General features: G+C 35.2%; 1 protein-coding gene and 1 pseudogene across 1 annotated transcript; one reads left to right on the forward strand and one right to left on the reverse strand.

Moving 5' to 3' along the window:
* Positions 1–2,717: 2,717 nt before the first annotated feature.
* Positions 2,718–3,626, reverse strand: LOC109677158 (olfactory receptor 4C6-like). The gene is given in 1 exon segment (XM_020153293.2): positions 2,718–3,626. A coding segment is annotated over 1 exon segment (909 nt).
* Positions 3,627–11,454: 7,828 nt separating this feature from the next.
* Positions 11,455–12,207, forward strand: LOC109677174 (gamma-secretase subunit APH-1B pseudogene; annotated as a pseudogene).
* The last annotated feature ends 10,071 nt before the right edge of the window (positions 12,208–22,278 follow it).

Consider the following 22,278-nt stretch of genomic DNA (forward strand, 5'->3'; position numbering starts at 1 on the left):
ATCTTAAATGTGATATTTTTATCTAATTTAATTTTAGTAGTTGAAAATCTAGTAACAGAAATTAGTAAATAGATGTTCTATCACAAACAAAAGTACATAAAAATTGGTAAACCTCACCTTTCAAAACGTATTTCATGAAAAAATGAGGTATCTCATTAAATGAGAAATAATTGTCATCATGTATAGAAAAGAAGTAAGCAAACTTACTTTTTATCCTAACTTAGAGGATAACAAAGTCAGAAAAACATTCAACTTTATAATAAGAATTGTAAAACAAAGCTAAAATTACAGTATTTTTTGGATTGACATGCACCATGTTAATAACATATATTACACAAAAATAATTTTAAGGATTTCATTTTAAGGTTTCTCCCAATATTTATTGCATTATAAGAATAAAAACATCATCCCAAAGTTTTCACAATGATCCCAATAGTCACACTATTATGTATTTTTCTTCTTTACTGATGAATGCAGAAATATAGAAATAGTTAGTATGGGTGCTGTGCAATGGTACAGTTTAACAAGGCATTGCTATATGTGTTCTATAATTGACAAATAGGGAAAAATGGAAAATAGTTATAAAATTTTGGGGGGAATGTAAATGGAATTTATTAAAAGTTAGGAAAAGAAAATACAAAGGGGCATGTGGTGGTAGAAGCCAGAAGTTGAGAGAGTGTGTTTATGTTCTTTAGATGCTTTTAAAACTTATGATAACCTATGGGAAGGGAAGAACAAGGAGATTCCCATTCGATAATTAATGATTGGGGGAGGGCCTGGGCAATTCCCAGCCAGGTGAGGATAGTTCCTGAGCCAAAACATGGTTAATTTAAGATGTAATGTATTTTTCTCTGAGTCCCTAATTTAGCCTGCCTTAAACTCTGCCTGAGAGGCAATATTTCAAAAAATTCTTTTTTGGGGTTGCTGAAGGGGAGTGGTCCATCTTCAGTATCTGCTTCAAGTTGACAAGGGACAACAGACTCTACCTACAAGGGGAGATTGTCTCTTCTATATCTCTGCCTTGGGACTCATTTGAACACAACGTGCCTAAATTATTATTTATTACAATTAAGGTCTGTCATGGAGATCTGTATTGTTCATGGAGATCTTGTTCATTTGTAGAGATAGGTGGCCTTGTTGCTTTGTGATTTGGGTTCTTGAAGTTTTCATTCTTTTTAACTCCTTGGCTGGCTTTGCCTAAAATGTTAATAGTGCTGGTGCAGTCTGGGATCAGAAGACTTCCAAATTCTTTCTATCCATCAGGGAAGAATCCATCACAGAACACATGAGTGTAAATGGACTTTATTAAAAGTTGGGAAAGGGAAATACAAAGGGAAGCATGTCAGGGCCCAGGTGGAAGCTGCAGACCAATAGCTTACAAAATTTCTGAACACCACTTTGCCCAAATCCACGATAGAACACAAGTTAGAGTGAATCTTTGCTATGAAAGAAGTTGACTTTGCATTATTTTGAAGCAATAATAATGTCATTCATTTCTCCTGGTGCTTCAGGAAGGTTGTGAGAACTTAATCATACTGGAAATATACTGTCTAATTCCTGATCCCTCTTCTTTCTGTTTTCTGTGTGTATCTTTATATTCCATTTATTCATTTTGTATAGTGTCTTGGAAATGCCATGGTAGTTCCTATATTGGAGTTTACTTGAGAATATTTATGCCATGAATCATATGGTTGTTTCCTTCTGAACATTTTTTGTCAATTAGTTGTGTTCATCACTATTAAAATTATTCATAAATATATAAAAATCAGTTGAAATATTATCTGCTAGATTGCTTCTCTAGCTATTCAATATGAAATGTCCTATAGAAAATAATTATATCTGTGTGTGATAACATGTCTGTCATCCATGCACTGAGAAGAATCTGCCTGTCTCAGAGTATTGTGGGTTCTAGGCCAGCTTGGGCAACACAGTAAAAGACTTTCTCAAGCAAATTAAGCAAAAATTGAATTGTAGTTGTCCATTTTCATGATCTTTTTCTAATGATGTTTCTGATTGTATTATTTATTTTCTAGTTACTTATCACTTTTATTCCTTTTTCCATAAATTTATGAATTTGATTATTCATTTAAAAGTCATTATAAAAAATTAGTAGGTGCCAAAAATAAACAAAATAAAGGTCCTTCCCTCACAGACATTAGTCTAGAGAAAAAGGTGGAAAGTAATGAATGTTATTTGATAATTACACAAGCATGTGTACAATAGTTTTATCATAGTTACTAAGAAAATGAAGGTCTTGAGATGTAGACTAATGGCAGGAATGGAAAACTCTTTGCATATAGTCATAATAGAAATCTTCACTCAGAAAACAAGGGTTAAGCCCTTACCCTATATTCAGAAGTAAGAGAGAAACAACTACCTGAGAGAGATGAGGGCACATTTTTTGATGGAAAAAAGCAAAGGTCTAAGCAGGAAAAAAAATCCTAATATGGCTGATGCATAGTGAGGAAGGTGGTGAGGGGCTTAAGATGTGCTTGGAGAAGCAAGGTAGATCAGAAAAGTCTAGTGCAAGGCAAGGTTACACATAGTGGTATAAAGCAAGAATGTATCAGAAACCCTATACTGAAAAGAATCTAAATCACAACACAGATTTTTTTCAAACTTTAACAAGTTCTAGTTTTCATGCCCTTCTGAAAGGATTATTTCTTATGGGAAATGCACATTGTTCTTAGCATGAGTTACCTGTCAACTCAAGTTTACTATTTTGTCCAGAGTTTCTTCATGGCATTTTTCACCTCTGCATTCCTCAGTGTGTAGATCAAGGGATTCAACATGGGTGTGATGATTGAATCAGATACAGCCATTGTCTTGTCTATGGGGTAAGTAGATACAGGTCTCACATATAGGACAATGCATGGCACAAAGAAAAACAGGACCACTGTGAGATGAGAGCCACAGGTGGAGAGGGCTTTGCGTCATGTGTCAGAGTTATAGGACTTCAGTGAAGATAGAATTATGATGTAGGAGATAATTAGGATAAGGAAGATAGCCACACACATCACCCCACTGTTGAAGATGACTAAGAGACCCAGGGTATAGGTGTCCATGCAGGCCAGGGTCAGTAATTGAAACAAAACACATATAAAGTGATCTATGATATTGGGACCACAGAATGGAATTTGGTACATGAAGAGAAACTGAATTGTTGCATTCATAAATCCTGCTATCCAAGCTCCTACTAATAACAGGCAACACATCCGAGGAGTCATAATGCTTGTGTAGTGAAGGGGCTTACAGATGGCCATATAGCGGTCATAGGCCATCACAATGAGAAGGATGATACCCACACCACCAAAAAAATGCTCTGCAAAGAGTTGGGTCATGCAGCCTTCAAAGGAAATAGTAGTGATGTCTGATAAGGAGTCCACAATCAATTTCAGAGCAATTATGGAAAAGAAGGTGACATCCAAAAGGGATAAGAAGGTGAGGAAAAAATACATAGGGGATCTCAAATCCTGACTTGTGATCATGGTTACCACAATGAGTAGATTTCCCAATACTGTGACGACGTACATGATTAGAAACACAACTGAAAGTATCTTCCGCAGGTCTGGATTCCGTGTAAGACCCAAGAGAATTAATTCAGTCACATTGCTTTGCTTTCCCATTTATCTGGTGATTAAATAAACTCCATGAGAGACTTGAGAAACCTAAAGAGGCAACAATATATTATCCAGTATAATATGTTACCAGAGAAGAGAAAAGATTTGTTGGCATGTTAGGAGATTTAATCGCTACAAGCCAGAGGAAAAACTATAAGGAAAACATGCCTTGCATGACCACAGACTTTGTAACAACACTTAACTGACAAATTTTAGGAATTTTGCAAAGAGCATGACTTCAAATTGAAATGTACATTATATCAGTCTGTGTATACTGAGAGGTCACTGCTGATGTTCTATAACCTGTCCGGTCCTATCCCTCCCATAAGGCACAGAGCAATCACAGGAGAATGTGGAAATGCAAAAAGGACTTAGCCTCATCTCCCTCCTCACACAATAATTGAGGTCTTACTTCAACAGCCTTTGTGAATAAAAGGAGCACAGGTTCATGAAATTAGGGGATGAGAAACGAAGTTTATTTCACATTATCTCACCCACATATTTGTCATATGGACATCTTGCTGCACCTCTCTGCCTCAGTTTCTACATCTGCTACATACGGACAGCTCAGTGGATTTATAGGGGGCAGGGTGACTCTGTTTTGCTCACACAGCAGGACTCATTTATTATTTGCATTCATTGTGTAGGCCTGAGTAAGATTTCCTTAAATGGGCCATTCCTATAATGTTTAACACATTTGAAGAACAATAATTTGGCAGGTCTTAAATGTAGAGAGAGGTATGTGCAAGTACCTACTTATTGATTCAAAAGGAAGTTGAACTTTTAGACTTGACATTACATCCATCATGATTCCTCCTCTCTTACTTACTGGGATTCATTTCTTTGTGCTCCAGTGTTTATTCCACTGTCAGTCCCACTGCCTTATTGCCAAACCCATATGCTTTCTTTCCAGTCTTGACACTCTGTTCTCAGGGAATGTCATTGCACCCATACATAGAAAATTTAGATACTGCCAGGGTACAGTAAACTGCCTTTGTCATCTCACCTTCCCCAACTCTCAATTTCTACCACAGTGCAATTAATAAGCAAGAAATCACAGCTAACATGGTTCTGGAGCTTAGAATGTATTCAAAGAGCTTTTCCTCACTTTTCATTTTAAACTACCATATGGATTAGTATGATTATCTGGATTTTCCAAACCAGGAGCTGAGACTTAGAGAAATTTTACAACTTCCTCAGAGTTATGTGAATAAACTCAAAGCATGGACTCCTAATCCTTATACATACAGCCACTCACAGTGCTTTCATGATGCTATGAGAGTAAAAAGAAGCAATATTCAAAAAAGAATGAGAAATCTGGATATGCATTCATTTTTCTGCATATGTCATGATGTATATATGTTCTAGACCTTCCTACTGCTTATGTCTATGACCCCTGACAACCAATTCTCCACAATCCTTGCTTTTACCTTCAGTAGTCTGAATATTTATTCTACCTCTTCTTAAAACATTTTTGTATATATCATTATTACATGATTATTTTATGTTTCTTTTTTCACAGAGGAGCACTTAAGGATTGCTCCTCCTTTCACATTCCTCATAGTTCCTTAAAATTAGTCATAGTAGATTCTAATACAATTCAATATATTTATCAATTCTACGAAATTAGAATAAGCTGTGAAGAACAGGTAATGCTGAATCTGGTTCATTTTTCAGGTTTTAAGTAAATCTGTTGTTGGAATCTGGTAGCTATTTCTTTGTCATGCAGGCTCAATGATGATTTACTGTCTATTACTTTAACCAATTGTATTCATAGGCAGCTTAAACCAAAATATGAGAACCCTCAAGTATCTTGAAGATCAAGTTCAGTGTTGAGTGACACCATCAGCTGCCTTTGTGGTATTACCTTTCACAGTGTGCATTAGGTGCCTTTTTAAAAGAGCTGTTCTATTGAAGACAAGTGTAATTATAATCAATACTTTTGTTTTTCCTTGCCAGTCTACTTTCCTCAATTTCCTTCAGTATTTGAAAACACAGCTAGTGTTGGAGCCAGCAGTGAGAACTTGCCTGTGTGAGTTGGCATCTGGCCTTGTGAGAAAGCTCCAAGGAACTGAGGCAAAGGACTTGGAAACAAACTGTGCCTGTGTGAGTTGGTATCTGGCCTTGTGAGAAAGCCAGAGGTCCAGAAAAACAGTATTCAAGGTTCCCAGATGGCTTCGTGTCCTTCAGATGTAAATAAGAAAGTTATGCTGACTCTGTGCTTCTGCTGCTTCTCTGTTCCCATTTTGAAGGAGACATAACAAAGAGTTAATTTTAACTGTTATTCCCTGTACTAATGTAACCTTGACATGTAATACTTGGCATGCTTTTTCTGACCAAATGCTCTCTGTGTAAAAGGAGTTTATAAAAAGCAAAGGATGCTTCATTAAAGTGGCTATTGAGCAGGACACAGTAGTCCCCTCTTCTTTTATGGATTTAGTCACCCAGGTTCTGCTGGTAAATGGCTTACAGCTAGTATTTCAAAAACTTTTAAAATGAGGCCCATTTTCTTAGGTAAGAAATTGAAATCATGAATTTACTATAATTTCAACAAAAGAGCTATAAACCAAAGGAATGGAAGAAAAAAAAACTTGACTGTGGCTAAGAAAAAGAAAGACTAGGAATATTCCCAGCAGAGGAAAGAGCAGGAACAGAGTCCCAGAGTTGGGGTCAAGGGACATTGTACACCACAGACGGAAAGTAAGGGCTTTCAGTAATAAACACCAGGTTCTAATGTTGACTTCTACAATAACTTTTAGCTGATTAACTTCCTAACAGTAATTTATTATTTCAAATTTGCATGTAGGTAGAAATATTGAATTTGCAATTTAATGATATAATTACATTGTAATAGGTTAGAACACTTATGTAAATATTTTCTGTACCTTATAGTTTAATTCTATAGTTTATGGTTTTTTATGAATGGTAGCATTCTCTGCCAGTAGATGAAGATTTATGTTATTTTAGTTTTTTGAAATTCCAACAATTCTACAGTGCAATTTGCATGTTCACATATAAATATATGTGTATAACTATATATTAGTTAAATCAAGTTTTAATTTTTATAATGGAATTATACAATCAAGAAATCTTCATACATTTTACCTGTGAATAGCTATTGGTAAATTCTCCTGCCAAAATATTTATCCCCTTGATAATTTAGGAGAAAGCTTTCTTCTTTCCATATTTAATTTGCTTTCTTCTTTATATTTCTTATTTTTATACTTTTAATTTTATCTTTATTCTCTTATAGGTATTCACTGTATACATCTTATAAAAAATTTGGAAAAAAATTCATCAACTCTTTAAACTAGTAGATAAAATGTTGTGACAATATAGTTGCTCTAAGCAGATTTATCAATCTATTCTCTCTAAACAAACTTATGAAAAATAATTACCATTTAACTCTTGTAGTAAGATGTTTGTTACATCTTGAAGGTAGCAGAGTAACTGTGAGATATAGCTTGAATTTGAATTCCAGGAAACCTGAGTATATGGCTGATGTGTGTTTTTCAATTGTATTTGAATGTGTATGGATGCATGTGCAATTATTCTCAGCCAGTGAAAATTTGAGAACCTAGACTGCCACTGAAATTCTCGGATCATTTGATTAGATAACTAAATTTACAAATAAATCTCTTCAAACTTTCTCTTCATACAAATATCCTACCAGTTTCTTTCTCTTTTCATACAACTAAGAGCTTGTTAATGGAAGTACATCTCACTGCAGAATTTTGCAGGGTGAAAGTGACAATGATATGTAATTAAAAAGAAATGTAAATATAACTTAGTAGTATCTGCCCCTGATGATGCTATATTACCATTATTATTAACATGAGAAAACCTCTAACCTCATCCTCAAGGCCATCACCAGTGTCACCACTACTGTCACAGTCATTACAGCCATATTGTAGGTACAGTGACTTACAACTAAATTCAGTGGTTATGTTTTCTAGGGGCTTGGTACCAGTATGGAGGAAGATATAACAAAGGGGTATAGGAGGATGAATGTAGTGGAAAGATTATGTACTCATGTATGAAAATGGAAAAATGAGAACCATTGAAATTATTTCAGAAATGGGGGGATAAAAGAGAATGATGGGTTTGAAATCAACTGTGATATATTCTATGAACTTTTGTAAATGTCAAAATTGTTTACCTGATACAACTATAATATGCTAATAAAAAAAGAATGAGGGGAAAGGCATAAAGAAGAATGATGAAAGAGTGAATTTAAGATATACTGTAAGCACTTTTGTCAATGTCACAATGTACTCTCTAGTACAACAATAATATGATAGTAAAATATTTTTAAAATGAAGCAAAATAAAAAAGAGGAAAGATGAATGTAAAAGGAAGAGAAAGTTTCAAGGAGCAGAGTGCTGGCCAAGTAAGTGCAGGACTTTGAGTTCAAAGACAAGTACTGCAAACAAAAAGGAAAAAAGAATTCATCCCTCAATTAAAACCATTAATATAAAATAGTATTTACTAAATGTTACTATGATATTCTAATCAAATCCAAGATTCATTAACATGTAGTAAAATTTTTCAGAGAGTCCATGAAATTAATTCTATGTATGGAGGCTAAATGCTGGGAATAGAAACTGCCAGGTTAAGTCATTAGATCATTCAATGTGGAAAATTTGTATAACTGGGATGTTTATTGTTTTCAAATAAACGTGTGAAGTATAAGCCTTAAAACACTATGAGTCTAGTAAAGAAATAACCCTTAGATCACTAGGGGATTTAAATTCAATCCACTTATGAATAGTGGTGAAATTAGTTAAGAAGAGCCTTACCGATTCATTTCACGTTCTTTTTCAAATGTTACTTGATTGTATCTTTAGATGAAAACAGAAAAAGAATTTTCAGCTTCTTAGGAGATCATCATTTTCTTCTCTGGGTTCTGGATGTGGGCTAGATGAGCATGAGTGCCCATATGAGCAGCTGTGACCCAGGGCAGACTTTTGTCACTCTAGGTGCATCCCTTATGTCTAGTTCCACACAGAATGAGGTATTAATTACTAATCCAATACACTCACATCCTCTTCCCTTAATGAGAGTGCATTATCAGGGGTATGAACATCTCTGGGGCCTGGCCAACATGCTACTCCATAGCAGATGCCTAGGCTACAATATTAATCATTTAATTATTTGTTCCTCAAAAAATTGAGGTTCTCCTCAATTACACAGTGGACAAAGTCTTACAACAAGTAGAATATAGGAATTGGAAGGAACTGAGTCAAATATCATCTCTAGATTCTATTCTCTACAGTCATATGTTAGCCAGGAAGACCCCACTGTGATCAAAAAAATTTTATTTAGGTACAAAATATATTTAAATTATTTCCAGTTTCTTAAGAATTGTCATTTTATATGAATATCTTTCCATATTTAAAATAATGTATATAGCTTTCATTCCTTCTCATCATAAATTGGGTAATAGTAGTAATTGACTCAGCATTCAGTTTTACAACTGACAGATAAATTTTAGTTTAGTAATACCCTACCCTGTTATGCCTGGTTTTTTTTTTATATACCCAGCTTGTTCCTCATCTTACTGCTCCACAACACAACACAACCATAGCTGATGACAATGATAAGACATAATAAATGTGCCAGAAGTGTTTTCATTCAACTATTCTTTTACTCATGAATTTTCTCTAAACTATCTAATCCACACCCAGAGTAAGAACCTTAATAAAGGTGTATTCCCATGCATTCTCCCTTTCCTGTCACAATGACTGAGCTCCCTACTGTCTCTGGACTTCCCTTCTGCCTCCAGTGCATGCTATAACCTCTCCTTGGCTTGTAATTGGTTTCTTGTGCTATAATGTATATTTTTATTTTTTCATTGTGTCTACACATGCACACACACACACACACACACACGCACACACACAGAGGCACATCAATCTAACTCCTGTCTTGTCAGGATTCTGAGAGAGTAGCTATCTTGGCAGGAAGAGGTATATCTGGTCAAATAATAAGGTGAAGAAATAGTGTTTAAAGATGGAGTATCCATGAAAAGTGCAGTATAAAAAAGTGACTCCAGATCCTTTGAATTTCTGGTAAGATCAGGACAACAGCTGTGGCTGTTTTCAGGAAAGAGTCTTCAGTTGAAGAATAGAAAATAATCATGTACAAAAATAAAAATAAATAGCTTTCCATCTTATAAAATAACTTAATTTCTATTCACTTTTTTATGTTCAGCATGTTATTAGCTTATCTGAAACTAGGATTATTAAACCAATATGTAGAACTAAAGTTTTCAGATTATATACCAACTTCTTCTGTGGGATCTTTTTGTAAATTATCTGATGATAGTAGACATGTAATACTATAAACTACAAAAAGTGGATGAAAATGGGTCATGGGACAATACACAGTTACATATTTACTTCATGAAATCTCTAGTCCAACTGTTAGAGTGCCATTTCATCTAAAAGTCTACAATTAACTATTTTATTTTGTGAACTAAGTGACATTATAAACTGAATCTTTTGTAAATATAAACAATATTTTCCAAAATATTTTTCAATTGGAAGAAAATCATCAGATCAATTTTCCATTGAATAAGATGAACTTAGTGAGAATGGAGCGTTATAAAATTAAGCCTCAACTGAGAGTTAAAGAGGTTGAGAATCATTCAGGAATGATAGGGCATAGAACCAAAGATAATTTGATAACCAGGTTTAGGGTGGTCTTTGCATCCTGTCATTTCAGAATCATGTCCAGAATCAATGTAGAAGAATGGAAAGAAGATGGGGACTATTCAAAAAGATATGAAAACTCAATTAATTGTATACCAACTAATTTTTTTATTATTCATTTATTCACATGTGCATATATCATTTGGGTCATTTCTCCCTTCTGCCCCACCTCCACCTTCTTCCGCCTCCCGCCTCCTTTCCAGGAAGAACCTGTTCTGTGCTTTTCTTCAGTTCCCTTGAAGAGTAGAAATAAGCAATAATAAGAAAGACATAGAATTTTTGCTAGTTGAGATAAGGACAGCTATACAGAGATTTCTATCATTGCTTTCATGTACAAATATGTTAAAACCCAGGTTGATTCATCTCTAACTGATCTTTACACTGGTTCCTGATCCCCTTCTCATGTTGACCGCTGTCACCTTAAGGTTTCTGTATTGATTCCTCTGGAATGGGAACATCAAACTCATTTTTCCACAAGTAAAATTGTGTATATAGCTACTTGATAAAGTTATTGGAAGAACTAAGAGTCAAACTGTGGCAATATGTATAATTAGAGAAAATATTGCAACCCATATATTTAATAAAGAGTTGCTATCCAAACTATATTAGGAATTGGTACCTGTCATTGGTATGTCAATAAATACTAAATAAATCTAAAACAAATTTAAAACATGAATAATTGAGTAAAAATGTGTAAAGAAATTAAGTATAGATTATTACATAAAAGACATAATTAGCCGCCTGGTCATGAAAACAATCTTAATATTACTATTCATTGGCAAAATGTAAATTGAAACCAGAATGAGATATTAACTAATTCTTTTTAAGATAATGAAATTCCATTAAAAAGATGGTGATGAAGATGAACTTGAAGGAAAGAAGGAAGTAGAGAGAAAGAAAGAAGTAGAAAAAAGGAAAGAAGGAAAGAAGGAAGGAAGTATTGGTGAGGACATGGAGATATTGAAATCATTGTGCAATGATTTGGGAAATTTAAATTCAGTTAGCCATTATAGAAAAAGGTTTTCAACAATTAAAGTATAATTCTGTTATTAACTGATTTCACTTTTGGGCATTTAACCAAAAACACAGAAACCAGGATGCCCTGGGCCTGTGCAGTTGCCATGACCACAGTGGTGTTTTTTGGCTGTGCCTTCATTGCCTTTGGGCCTGTGCTCGCTCTCTACATCTTCACCATCACCACCAACCCATTACACATCATCTTCCTCATTGTCAGAGCATTCTTCTGGTTGGTGTCTCCACTGATCTCATCCCTTTTTTGGTTCATAGCAAGACTCACTTCTGGTAACAAAGATGAACCAGTACAGAAATATCTGCTAATCTTTGGAGTGTTGCTTTCAGTCATTATCCAAGAAATGTTCCGGTTTGCATATTATAGACTTTTTAAAAAAGACAAGGAGGGTTTCAAGAGCATAAAACCAGATGAGACAACACCTTCCATGCAATTGCTGGCCTATGTTTCTGGCTTGGGCTTTGGAATCATGAGTGTAGTATTTTCCTTTGTGAATACCCTGTCTGACTCCTTGGGGCCAGGCATGATGTGCATTCATGGAGATTCTCCTCAGTTCTTCCTTAATTCATATCATATTGCTGCACATGTTCAGGGGTATTGTCTCTTTTGATGGCTGTGATAAAAAAAAAGTGATACATCTTTCTAATAGCCCTCCTGACCCATCTGCTGGTGTCTGCCCAGACCTTCCTAAGTCCTCATTATGGAATAAATCTGGTGTCAGCATATATAATAATGGTGATGGGTATCTGTGCTTTTTTTGTTGCTGGAGGCAGCTGCTGAAGCCTGAAACTGCCTGCTCTGCTAAGACAAGGACATTCTTCTTTACAACCAGTGCTCCAAATAACCTTGACAATCAGCACCTCCCAAACACCAGGCTACATCTTGAGAGGAAGCACACCTGTGTTTTTATTTAAAAAAAAAAAAACACAGGGGGCCAAAAAGAACTCATGTAATTTAGAAAAAGTAAAACTATCTAGACTGGAATTCCATTCATGTGGCTTTCAAGAGCAAGTTTCTGAAAGAAGTGTAGCAGTGGTCTGCAGACTGGCTGAATGCTAGAGTCACCAGGAAGCATAAAAAATACTGACTCTGGCCTACCCTTCCAAATTTAATTGGCCTGGGAATTCAGTAGTTTTTGAAAACTTCAAGTGATTCTGATGTGTGATGAGGCTTAGCACCATTGGGCTCCACATGGGAAGTTACTGAGAACACCCAGAATGAATGAGACTCTGGTGTTTTAACTAGCTCCTGACTTCTGCTAAACAAGTAAATTTCTGAATGTCAAATCCTGTTAGCCTTTGTTCTTTTATGTTTAGAAGTTCCAAAAGGCTAAAGAGCTATGAACTATTTTCATGTCCTGTGCTACTACTGTCAGAAAAACATGATAGGCTGTATTTCTAAATGCAGTAACTTATACTGACTTACTAGAACTTAGCCAAATAAAATTTGATTAATAAGCTGTATTTTCCCTAAGTTTTTCCATTGTTTGCTTTTTCTTTTTTAAGATACTACATTATATTTTAACATAACTTCAAGTTTTTCTTTTTTTGTGGAACTGGGGTTTGAACTCAGGACTTTGTGCTTACAAAGCAAGCACTGTTCAACTTGAACCACACCTCCAGACCTAAATTCAGTTTCTTTAAGATTGATTCTTTTCTGACTTCCTTGGAAAACTACAAAATCAAGAATTGTGCAAGGTCTATAAGTCTCTCCTCTGTTTAAAGCTGCATTGTTTACTTGAGTGCTAGGTACTGGGATGGTTGAAGTGAAGCCCATTGTTTTATGTTTGAGTAGCTGGGCAGAGAACTGAATGATGTGCCCCTGGAAGGGCTTCACTGGACCAGGTGGAAGTATAACCAAAAAGCACAAGGAAAATAAGCCAAAAGAGTGATGTTGACTCTTTCATTTGCTTCTGTGACACTGAACAGCACTTTCACCCAATGGTATAGCTTAAAATGGAAATAAATCTTAAGATGCCAAATTTCATGTAATTACATAATCCATATAATCTTAAACTCTAGTAGGTGTGCCTGAGTTTGTGTAACAATGATACAGCAGTCCCTCTATAATATTATCTATAATAATAATCAAGGTGTTTGTTCAGCTTCTAAATAGCCCGTTTGAGTTCCTTTATAAAGAGAAAATGCCAGTGAATTATGACTTTACTAACTGGAAATTGTTCCTAGCCAATGTCTTTGAGGAGCTAATAGCATGAAATGGAAATTATCCATTAAAGAGATACCTCAGATGAGTTTGACAGTACTGTGGCAGAGCCAAGACCTTTTAAATCTGCTGTATCCTGAACACAAGACCATGTGGATGGCTAGTGTTGCTCTGAAATTACAGAAATATCTGCCCCAGTGTCTAGCAAAACATTAAACCACTTTCCATTTAAAAATAGAGCCATCTTGGGGAGGTCAGAAGTGACTAGCTATACCCAGTAAGCATGCTCAGAATGACCAAGCCCTTTTTCTCCCTGTGAGGTGTCCGCGAGCACTTTTCCAACCCTTACATTGGGAAAGATTATCAACTGTGCAATCTTGTCTGTGGGAGCAATAGCCACAAAAGTCTGAGGAGCTTGAACAAGAATTTTAAGTTCTCCCATATAACCTTGATCAGTAACTCCAGGATGTATTTGCAAACCCTTTAATGTCAAACTACTTTTTCCTAAAATTAATCCTATTTTCCCTTCTGGCAATGGCCCATAGGTTCCTTGTAGGAATTGTCTCAGTTCCCATCTCAGAAGTTAATGTGTATTGGGTGGAGGGACTGAGATCTAGTCCTGCACTTCCAGGGGTGGCACAAAGGAGGTCTGTTATGGTGACCCGGCTGGTACTTCCTGGAGGGTGTTGAGTGCCCTTACTGTTTGATGGGGCCAGGGCTGGCCCCACGAAGAGTTTCCCTGCTGCCTTTGCAATGGTCACCCTTCTATATCAGATTGTGAGTGACAGTCATTAGCCCAGTGACAGCCACATTTGGAATGAGGACATATTCCTGAGGGCTTTTGTCCTTGACCAAAAGATCCAGCAGGTGGTAAATTTGCTTTTGTGACCTTACGACATTCTTTGGTAAAATGACCTGGTTTGTTACAATTATAACACACACTTGCTTTTGAAGGGCATAAGGTTTCCTTCAGGGCAGCCGCTAATGCCATTCCCTGAACATAGTCTTCCCCTATATCTGAACAGAGCCAAATCATGTCTTGTAAGGAAATCTTTTTCCTATAAGGTCTGAGAGCTTCCTTACAATGTTTGTTAGCATTTCCAAAGGCTGTTTTACAGGGAGAGTACCCAGTTCAGGGTCTCCAACAGTCCTACCCATATGGTGTAATAAGAGAGCCACAAAGTCTTGCAAATCTCTCCAGGACCCCGAAGAATTTTAGTAATTTCTTGGGACTTATCTCCTTTAGTGGGTAGCTCTTTCCACTCTCTGGTGGCAGCAATACCCGTTTGGTCATATGTTAATGGGGCATAATTTAATTGATTTTGTAAGCCTGTATGGCCCTCTTGACCTAGGAGCATATCTGCAGTAATTGGTATGCTATGAGCAGTATTGCGGGTGGCTTGTTCTTTACATATTTCAGTATAGCTAGTTTTCTGTAGTATATAATCCCCAGGGCCAAGGCAAGCTTTAGCAAAGCCATCCAATCCTCAGGAGGGAGAGCAGAGCCAGCAGTGATGCTATTTAACTGCTGCTGTGTAAGTGGAGCTGTAGCCCTGTATATAGCACAAGCTTCCTTGAGCTCTTTTAGGGTTTTAAATGGAATAGGTTCATAATGCCTCTGAGGCTGCCCTGTAGCTGGATCGGTTTGTTCAAAGACTGGGTAACATTAAAACCAGAAGAGTCCTCTCCTGACTTTCATGCCAGAGCCAACATATGTTGTAATGGACTATTTTTAGAGGATACAGTTGAAAGTGATTTTTTGAAAGGTTGAGGCAGAGCATCCTGATAATCTTCCTCATTATTGCCTTTTGACTCAGATCCGTTTTCAGAATCCCTGTCAGTTAAGAGTGGATTCAATTTGGGAAAAGGTGGCAAGAGTTCTGCCAGAGCCATAGGGGCTGAAGGTAGTGACAGCTGAACTTGGTTAAAGCTGTGGTGACTGCCATTTCCTGATTTTTTATAGCCTCCTGGTTCTGATTCAGAAGGCTTAATTTTTATTTTATGAATTGGGGTTGGGTCTAAACAGTCCCAAATTTGACTCCACATAGCAAAGGTAAAAATTGGCATGTCCTTAGCTCCTTCCACTGTGTAGCAGTTTCTTAAACTCTCTCCTACCTTTTGCCAGGTTTCTAAATTAACTGTCCCTTCTCTAGGAAACCAGGGATAAGTATACTGAACAAAATCTAAAAACTGTACAAGTTGACGAGACTTAACTTTAAACTCCCTCTAGTTTTAAGCATAGCTTTAAGCATCTGTACATAGGGATCTCTTTTCTTAGATTCAGTTTGTCCCATATTTATTATTCCCAAATATATTCAATATGCCCTATATCCTTACCTTATTTTCCTTGTGGACATGTCCTCCAGAGAGCATTCCCTCGCCTTATCCAATGAGTTTTCTTGTAGTCAGGCCCCAAGGTTGGGTGCCACTTGCCCCCGCCTGCATGGGTATGCTTCACAAGACTGACTAAGAGCGACCTAGAATGATAAATAAAACACACAAAAACATACAGACATACAACATAAAACAGAACATTGGTATCAGGAGGACTGCACATTCCTGATGGGAAATGTGAGCGCCTACCTGAGCCAGAGTGTTTATTTTATTAGGTCAGTACAAGGAAAAGTCTCAGGTAAAAATCAAGTTTTAATAATTCTTGATACAAGGTGAAAGGAATGAGGTTTGGTGGGCTAATTTTCCTAAGGCTATAGAAGCTTAATTGCAACACATCAGTTCTGGAACCATCAAGGCACACAGGACACCTTATCTAAGGTATTGATTAATCTGGCATCAGGGAGTTTCCTAACAGTTCTGGTACTTTATCTAGTTTTGCATCAGGGGGTTGGTATACAGACACAGCAGTTGTATTCTTCAAGGAGATGTGAGAACAAAGGTCAAGACACCAGGTACTGGGGAAATTATAGTAGAAGAGACTGTACAAACTTCTACATGAAAAGGCTGTGCAAACTCCATTATTCCCAGTCCATGGTGATGCTTGGTACCCAACACCAGGACTGCAGTTTCATTTTGTTTTGTAATCTTATTCATGCTTGTTCTTGATTGATTTAGTGTTGCTACTAGCTATAGCTGCCAAATCTGTGTATAATTTTGGAAGATAAGCTATAAGCTGTGTAATAGTATTATGATTACACTACCATAATATAGTATTATAATTGCTGATAATATTGATATTATAAGAGTGAATGATGATATATTGGCAATGAGTCTGATTGCTATGAATAATTTATAATAGTGTAATTATTGAGATTGCACATGAAAGTAAACTATGTAGTCATAGTATTGATGAACAAAAAAGTCAGAAATCTCACTGATATAAGCATGTAACTCTTCCCATTTTCAGAGATAAGTCTGTGTAGATAATTAATTTGGGCTGAAGGCCAATACCAAAGTTGAGCTAAAAAACATTGCTTTTAAAAAGTTTTTTTAAACTAGTCAAATGTGATAAACAATTGTCTACACATTACAGATATTCTATCAGGTGCCATGTAAATAAAGAGTGGAAACTCCCCAGGGCCATACAGGTCTTGAGTGAGGATGGAGCTGTGACAAGTTTAGAGTGAAGGAAAGAAAAGAAGAGTGGTGCTTCTTCCTCTGTCTCAAGAGGAAGGAAGTCACTTTTCTAAAGACAGAGAGAAGTGAGGGCTGCTCATAAGAATCTTATCAAGTTGCTGAAAGGTAGCATTCATATATGAAGCTTCTTGCCAATTAGCTGCATTTTACCACTAAGGAGTTGATAACCAACAGCATATTAGAGTGGAAATGATCTTGGCAGCAATTATTGTGAATAGCTAAATTGCATCAGCCTCAGAGAACAAGAGACAATGTTTGAAAGGGATATTGATTACAATTTGCCATATACCTTTGAGAATACACTTTTCCCTACACTATTTCATGAACTAGAAACAGGAGCTAGATTTCCAATAGATCAGTAGATATGATTGATTTAAAAAAAACACTTCATGATTGTCAGTGTATCTCATGCTATCTTGAAATGGATTTCTAAAGAAACACAGCATAAAAAATCACTATACCATTTTTAATAAATAATATTGTCTTTTAAAATAAGAAATAAGATTAAAGTCATGAGGCATATATGCTGGCCACCAATCCTGGGGATGCAGATACACCCACTGAAAGGCAGATGGAGAAGATCATCACTATGACAATCAGCATGAATAGAAGTCGAAACAGTTTTCACACTGCATCTCAGCATGCAAATTATACCAATTACCTGAATCTGGTGAGTAGAATACTCACAAAGCACAGTAACCAAAGCAAACTGGTTATGTTTAGTCAACAGCAAGGATCAAAAGAAGTATAGGATTCATAGCAATCTGACAGCCAAAGGCTCAGAATATCTATCCAGGGCAGATGGAAGGTAATCTGTCTGTCTCATGCTGCAGTGCACCTGAGGGACCTGAAAAGCTGTCCACTCTGGGGTTTATCCTTCACAGGATATTTACCAGGCAGGGATAAAGTGTTGTTAGACAACATATCCTAAAAGGAACAGAAACAAAGTCTGAGTTATACAGTGAGTCTTGATTTCAAGATGCTGTATGTTCAGTACATTCAAGTTATTCTGATAACTACAAGCAACAAGGGTAATAAAGTGAGACACGGTGAGAGATTCACTTGATTAAAACCACTTCAAGGACCATTTAGAACACAAATAAATCCATCTTTGATTGGTGGCAATTTTGAGCTCTTAACTTTAAGGACTTAAAGGATAAGTAATGACAGACGGAGGCTGCTATTAGAAGCTTCCAGGTCCATTTAGGTTTCAAAGTTCTACACTTTCATCTGTTAGCTGATCTGTGAAACAAATAAATAAGAGAGGAAAGATAACATATTTAATCATCATTTTCCAAATAGAAATCTTATTTTACTTGGTTTCTCTTTAAGTTCAGCAATATTCTAGGAAAGAAATCTATTTTCATAAAATATTCTAAGATTTTCCATTAGTGTGTTTCTATTTCCATGTGCAATGTATGCAAGAATAGTTGAAAATATTATATACACACAAATATATGTTACATAGTATAAAACAATCATGTCTCTCAAATATAACTTTCTAGATTACTTTTTAATACTTTTATGATAGTTGTGAATTAGCATACATGAAAAAGCAATATAGTTTCATTGTGATAATTCCATATATGCATACAGTGTATATTACAAACAGATCATCCCCTTTTCACATTCTTCATCATCATCATCAACTTTTGTCTAGGTTCAAAAAATGATCAAGAACATGTGATATTTTGTTTTTTGAGCTTGGTTTATCTCACTCGACATGTTGCTGTCTAGTTTCATCCATTTTATTGCCAATGACATAACTGACATAATTTCATTATTCTTGTTGACTGGGTCATATTCCATTATATATATAATCATATGTATTTTAAATTATATCCATATATATATATGGAGAGAGAGAGAGAGACAGAGAGACAGAGAAATAGAATATTTCTAGCATCACAGAATGAGTTTGTAGCTTTTCTTTTCTTTATATTTCATGAAATAATTTGGCAAGTATTGGTGATAGATCTTCTTTAAATGTCTGGTAAAATTTGTCTGTTAATTCATCTAGTCTCAGACTCTTCTTTTTTGGGAGACTGCTTTAACCACACAGTTCATTATAGATCTATTTAAATGGTTGGTATCCTTGGGTCAGTTTAGGCAGGTCATATGAGTATAAAACGATCCTACAAGAAAGCTATTAAACATCAAAGAAAGAAATTGAAGAAGACACCAGATATGGAAAACTCTCCCGTGTTCATAGACATACAGAAATAAAATTATAAAAATGACTATAATAATGGAAGCAATCTACAGACTCAATTTCATTTCCATCAATTTCCTAATATTATTCTTCACAAAAATAGAAAACTTAATCTTAAATTTACTATGTAAACAAAATCAAAACCATATAAAAGCAATTCTGAGCAAAAAGAGCAGTGAGGGAGGTATCACAAAAGTAGACTTCAAATTATACTACAGAGTCATAGTAATAAAAACAGCCCAATCTGGCACAAAAATAAACATGAGGAACAATTGATCTAACAGAAGGCAAAAAAAATTGTGTAGCTAAAGTCGTCAGACCTTTGACAAAGGGTCAAAATATTCGCTGAAGAAAAATAGCCTCTTCAACAAAAGTGCTGGAAAAACTGGGTATCTACATGTTGAAGACTAAAACTAAACCCCTATATATCTCTCACCTTGTACAAAATTCAATTCCAAATATATCAAAGGTCTTAATGTAAGATCTGAGACTTATAAAATACCTCAGGAAAATGTAAGGAAAACTGTCGAAGATATAGTAATGGGTACATATTTTCTGAATAGAATTCTAATTGCTTAGCAAATAAGAGCAAGTATTGACAAGTGAGAATGTGTCAGATTTTTAAAATCTGTACATCAAAAGAGACAATTACCAGAATCAAGAGACAAATCACAGAATGGGAAAAAAATCTTTGCCAGCTATTTAAAAAACATGGGATCAATATCCAGAATATATATGGAGCTTGGAAAACTAAACAGAAAAAGAATGAATAACCGAATTGATAAATGGAAAAAAAATGTTGAGCAGACAAGTCTCAAAAGAAGAAATTCAAATAACTATTAAATAAATGAGGAAATTTTCCACATCACTAGCCATAAATAAAAAGACAATAAAAAATGAGGAAAAATTCCAACACACATCAGTCAAATTGGCAATCATGAAGAAAACAAACTGGTGAGGATGTGGAGGGAAAAGAACTCTCATAACCAGTTAGTGGGAGTGTAAACTAGTGAAACCATGATGAAATCAGTATGGAGGTTCCTCCCAGCAATGAAAGTAGACCTCCTTTTTGAAACAGGACAAGGACACACACAAACACAAAAAGAAATAAAGACCAATTTCTTTGATGAACCTATACACACAATAATTCTCAATAAAATGCTTGCAAATCAATTTCAGTAATACATTAAGAAGATCATAGACCATGATCAAATTGGTTTCATACCAGGGGTAAAAGTATACTTCAATACATGTAAATCACTAAATACAACACACTACATAAACAGAATTAAAGATAAAAGTCACATAATCAGCTCAATAGAAAGAGAAAAAGCCCTTGACAAAATTCAACATTTATTAATGATAAAATCCCTGAAGAAAATATGTATAAATGAAACATACTTCAACAAAATAAAGTCCACATGGGATGAAGCTATAGCTAACATTGTACTAAATGGGGAAAACCTGAAACCATTTCCTCTCAAATTAGGGTTGAGACAAGGATGTTCACTCTCTTCACTCTCACTCAAAACAGTGCTAGTGAGAATAATCTGGCAAGAAAAAGAAGTAAAAATGGATTAAAATAGGGATGGAAAAAATCAAATTATCTTTATTTTCAGTGATATAATCCTATACTTAAAAATTATAAAGACTTCACCAAAGAACTTTTAGATGTCATAAACACATTCTGCAAATTAGCAGTATACACAATTAACATACAAAAAAGTTGGTAGCTTTCTGTATACCCACAATGAAAAGGCAGAGAATGAAATCAGGAAAACTGCCCTGTTCACAATAGCATCTCAGTAAATAAAATATCTAAGAATAAGACTAACCAAACTGTCAACTATCTTTTTAACACATGAACAGAGGATACTGAAATTCCAAACTATAGCAGACCTCTGTGAAGTATGTTAAAAAATATCCACATTGAAGTATTTATTGTGTTAAATATTAGTTAAAAGGATCAGAAATACCATAGTAGAGATAATTGCATAACATTATACAACACAGTTGTTATAGTAATGAAACAAATGTATGTAACTGCTTATCAACTAATATAAGATGTAATATCTTAATTTTGATAACAAATAATCTTAAAAATATCTAAGTATATGCATTTATTAAGTTAAATTACTTAAAATTCAAATCTGTGTAAAACTAATAAGATACACACATGTGGCAAGATATTTTCTTTCTAATGAGCAAAATAGTTGTATATGTGAAAAATCAAATTATTTATGATTGAGATGAAGTTGGAGTGAGGATGGGGAAAATGTTAAAAGCAAGGTATAATTATTGGCAATATTTTGGTTCCTGTGATGGTTAGTATGGCATGTACTTGCTACGTTATTTTTAAAAAATCTAAAGTAATATTATAAAATAAATTTTGGAAGATGAACCAAATATTTTTGGAAATATTTGAGTACTAAGTTTATGCTTACATTATAAGTACTGCTGTCTTCTGCTGATCTATTGGCTCTACTTCCTTCCATTTTGGCTTTTCCACATATGGAAAGATTATAGGCATGAGTTCTGAGCCTCTACTCTCAGAAAATCTCTTAGGAAAAAATAGTATCCCCTTTTCTCTATTGTCCAAAGAAAAATATTGACTATATTTATCTATCAGCATATAGCTAACTCAATCATCAATATAGTATGGACATTATTTGTGATAAACATAAGCCAATTATGTCCCCATCATCCCCACCATCAGTGTGTATTTGGAGTTTAAGAAACTTGCAAAAAGATGAGTAAAAAAAATAAGACATTTCTCCTCACTTCTAGCCTTATGCAAAGAACTGCCTATTTAATTTCTCTAGTCATTGATTATTCATTACTTTAGTCAAGATTTGTATGTCTCATTTCTAAATGCTTGTGCTTTGGTGGCCTTTTATATACAAAGCCTTTTTATCAAATTGTACTCCTTTGTGTTTTATATCACTATTC

Source organism: Castor canadensis, chromosome 1 (genome assembly GCF_047511655.1).
Source record: "Castor canadensis chromosome 1, mCasCan1.hap1v2, whole genome shotgun sequence".
Lineage (NCBI taxonomy): Eukaryota > Metazoa > Chordata > Mammalia > Rodentia > Castoridae > Castor > Castor canadensis.